General features: G+C 34.0%; 1 protein-coding gene across 1 annotated transcript; it reads right to left on the bottom strand.

Annotated features, from left to right (window-relative positions):
- Nucleotides 1-304: 304 nt before the first annotated feature.
- On the bottom strand, nucleotides 305-1,113 carry LOC132169294 (ankyrin repeat-containing protein P16F5.05c-like). Its single transcript, XM_059580350.1, has 2 exons — nucleotides 996-1,113; nucleotides 305-804 (listed from the first exon to the last, which is right to left on the bottom strand). Exons 1-2 carry the CDS (start codon nucleotides 1,111-1,113, stop codon nucleotides 305-307), a joined length of 618 nt encoding a protein of 205 aa, XP_059436333.1.
- Nucleotides 1,114-2,593: the final 1,480 nt, after the last annotated feature.

A 2,593-nucleotide genomic window follows, 5' to 3' on the forward strand; every position in this document is an offset into this window, starting at 1 on the left:
AAGCAACTACTATGGAAAGGTAACATATTTGTGCAAGTAAATTAAAGAAAATTGTGTTGTAGGAAAACTCACAGGAGTTGTTTAAGCATCTTTCCCATACTGATAGCTGACTTTTCCTGCCGATTGCAAAAGGTTTTCTAGCCAACTCTTGCAGTGCTATTCTCTTATAGCTATCCTCCATAGTTGCTAAACTTCGATCCTTAATCAGAATATTCAATGCTATATCTGTCCATAAAACAATACATTTGATTTGATCATTGTCATGATATACATTCACTTTGAATTGAATTGTAAATTAATTTTCTCAAACTCCCAAATACATACCGTACATATCAGTAGAAATAGTAGCAATAAGGATATCAATGCGTTCGATAGTTTCCAAATCTTCAAAAGGAGTGAGAGGGTATAGATACGACACCATCTTTCTACGTCCGTTTAAAGCTGCCACGTAAAGTGGGGTCTTGTCACCGCTACCGCGGATTAATGGCAGTTCCTTTTGCTTTTCCACCATCTCCTGGGCAATGGACACGATTCCTGATCCAGCAGCAAAGTAAAGGGCTGTGTTTCCATTGTTATTTGGTAATGCTATTTCAACCGGATCCATACATTTGACCAGTTCTTTAACAAAATCAGTGCGTTCTGCTGTGACTGCGATGTGAAGAGCTGTCTCATTCCCTTCTGTTATGGGACGGCGAAAGACATCTGGATATTTCTCAAATAGAGCCTTAGCAACTTTCCAATCTCCTTTTAGGGCAGCTTGATAGAGGGGAACGGAAGTGGCGAGGTAGTAAAATCTTTTTTCCCCTGGAAATTTGGAAGCAGAAGGCATATGAACTATTATATTTTGATGATAGATCATACCATTTAGATACTAAAGAAGCAGGAAGATATATACAAAATATCTAATAAGACAGCAAATGAAAATTTTCTTTTGGGGGTCTCTCTTGGCCTATGCTTAACAGATCATTTTATCCAAATAATGTGACAGCACTTACTCGCCAAAGGATCATCTATAAAATCATTATCTGGTGACATGTTTGATTTAGCGGAATTGAAATCTTCTTGATCATTATCTTGTCCAATACTACCAGAAGCCCTTTGAGGAATACTCATTGTTTGAAAATATCTTACTCCTTACAATTGTCACCTTTGACTTTTGTCTTCTTTATTGAGGCTCTCTTGACAACACCCCCTTGGACTTCTTCTTCTTTTGTAAGAAACAAAATCAGATAGACAACATATGATCAGTACATATTTAAAATGGTGTTGCGCATGTCTATAGAATACTAATTAAATAGATGAAGAGTGACTATAAAAACTAAGAGAGAGAGAGAGAGAGAGAGAGAGATGATGATTTTGAATAAAGATCCTGCATAACTTTTTTCATTTCTCTTGCTCATTATGCTTATCAAATTGCCTTCCATAAATTTAAACATGTAAGATGATCAGAGATAGAGATCCCAGTTGTAGTTGCTTTGCATGTGATACTGAGCATGATTTGTTAGCCAATTTAGCAGGACTGCAGTAAGCCTCCCCTCACAACAAATCATCAATTTTTCCTTTTCAGAAAGTCTTCGTGATGAAATTTGTGAAGCAGTAAATTAGTATATAGGAAACATGCACCATGACAGAAATATCAAGCTTATGTTTTATGAATTGCAAACAAAAAGGGCAAGTTAAAAAAAAAAAAAGGTATACATGCATGACGTTTGCTTAACATGATTAAGGGTCTATTTTGGTATTCGTTTAACATTCAAAAAGTCCGTTCAAAAAAAAAAAAATTGTTTGGTAAAAAGAATTTGAAAGAGCTTTTAAGGGTTCAAAAAGCCTAAAAATGGCTAAAATGAAACTTTTGCCAAAAAATGCTTTTTGATTACAACAACAATTTCTGAAAAAAGTTATATTTCTCAAATACAATTCCAAACATACTCTAATAGAAATTATTATATATTAGCATGATTACAACGACTATTATATATGTTGAAGTAGGCGGTTGAGAACACTTACTATTAGAACTCTAGCTAGCCGTTGCAAATTGAGGCTCAGAGTGATCTGCGGAGCAGTTAAAGGAAACGAAGTTTTTGATACTAAACCTTGCTGGAGTGTTTGGCTACAATGTCCACCAGATTTATAGAACAATCTTCACCATTATTTAGTGAGAAACGTAAATAAATATAATAAAAAATTATAAGTTTTATATTCATCCATCCCGCGTTCACTTTGTCAGCAGTCGTTTTTGTTTTCTTGTTTGTGGATCATTATCGATCGGATGGTAGATTCTCTCACCTTACATCTAAGTCTATTGTTTTGTAAAGTATGAATGCATGTGATGCACTAATATTTTAAGATTAGTTTAACAACCAAAATAATGTCTGCACGCATATGCCCGTTGTAAGTAAGCATTTCAAGTTTCTAGAATGCACGTAATTAAATTAAGAGCAGGAATTAATCTTTGTCGTCGAGGGACCTAGAAGATTAGAATAATAAATGTTAAAAAAAAAAAAAAAAATCATTTTCTTTTTATGCAAACAATCTAACGATTTAAAAAGTTAGTCAAGTAAATAATTTTGTTTAATACGAAACGAAAATTACA

This window comes from Corylus avellana, chromosome ca2 (genome assembly GCF_901000735.1).
Source record: "Corylus avellana chromosome ca2, CavTom2PMs-1.0".
In the NCBI taxonomy this organism is placed as follows: Eukaryota; Viridiplantae; Streptophyta; class Magnoliopsida; order Fagales; family Betulaceae; genus Corylus; species Corylus avellana.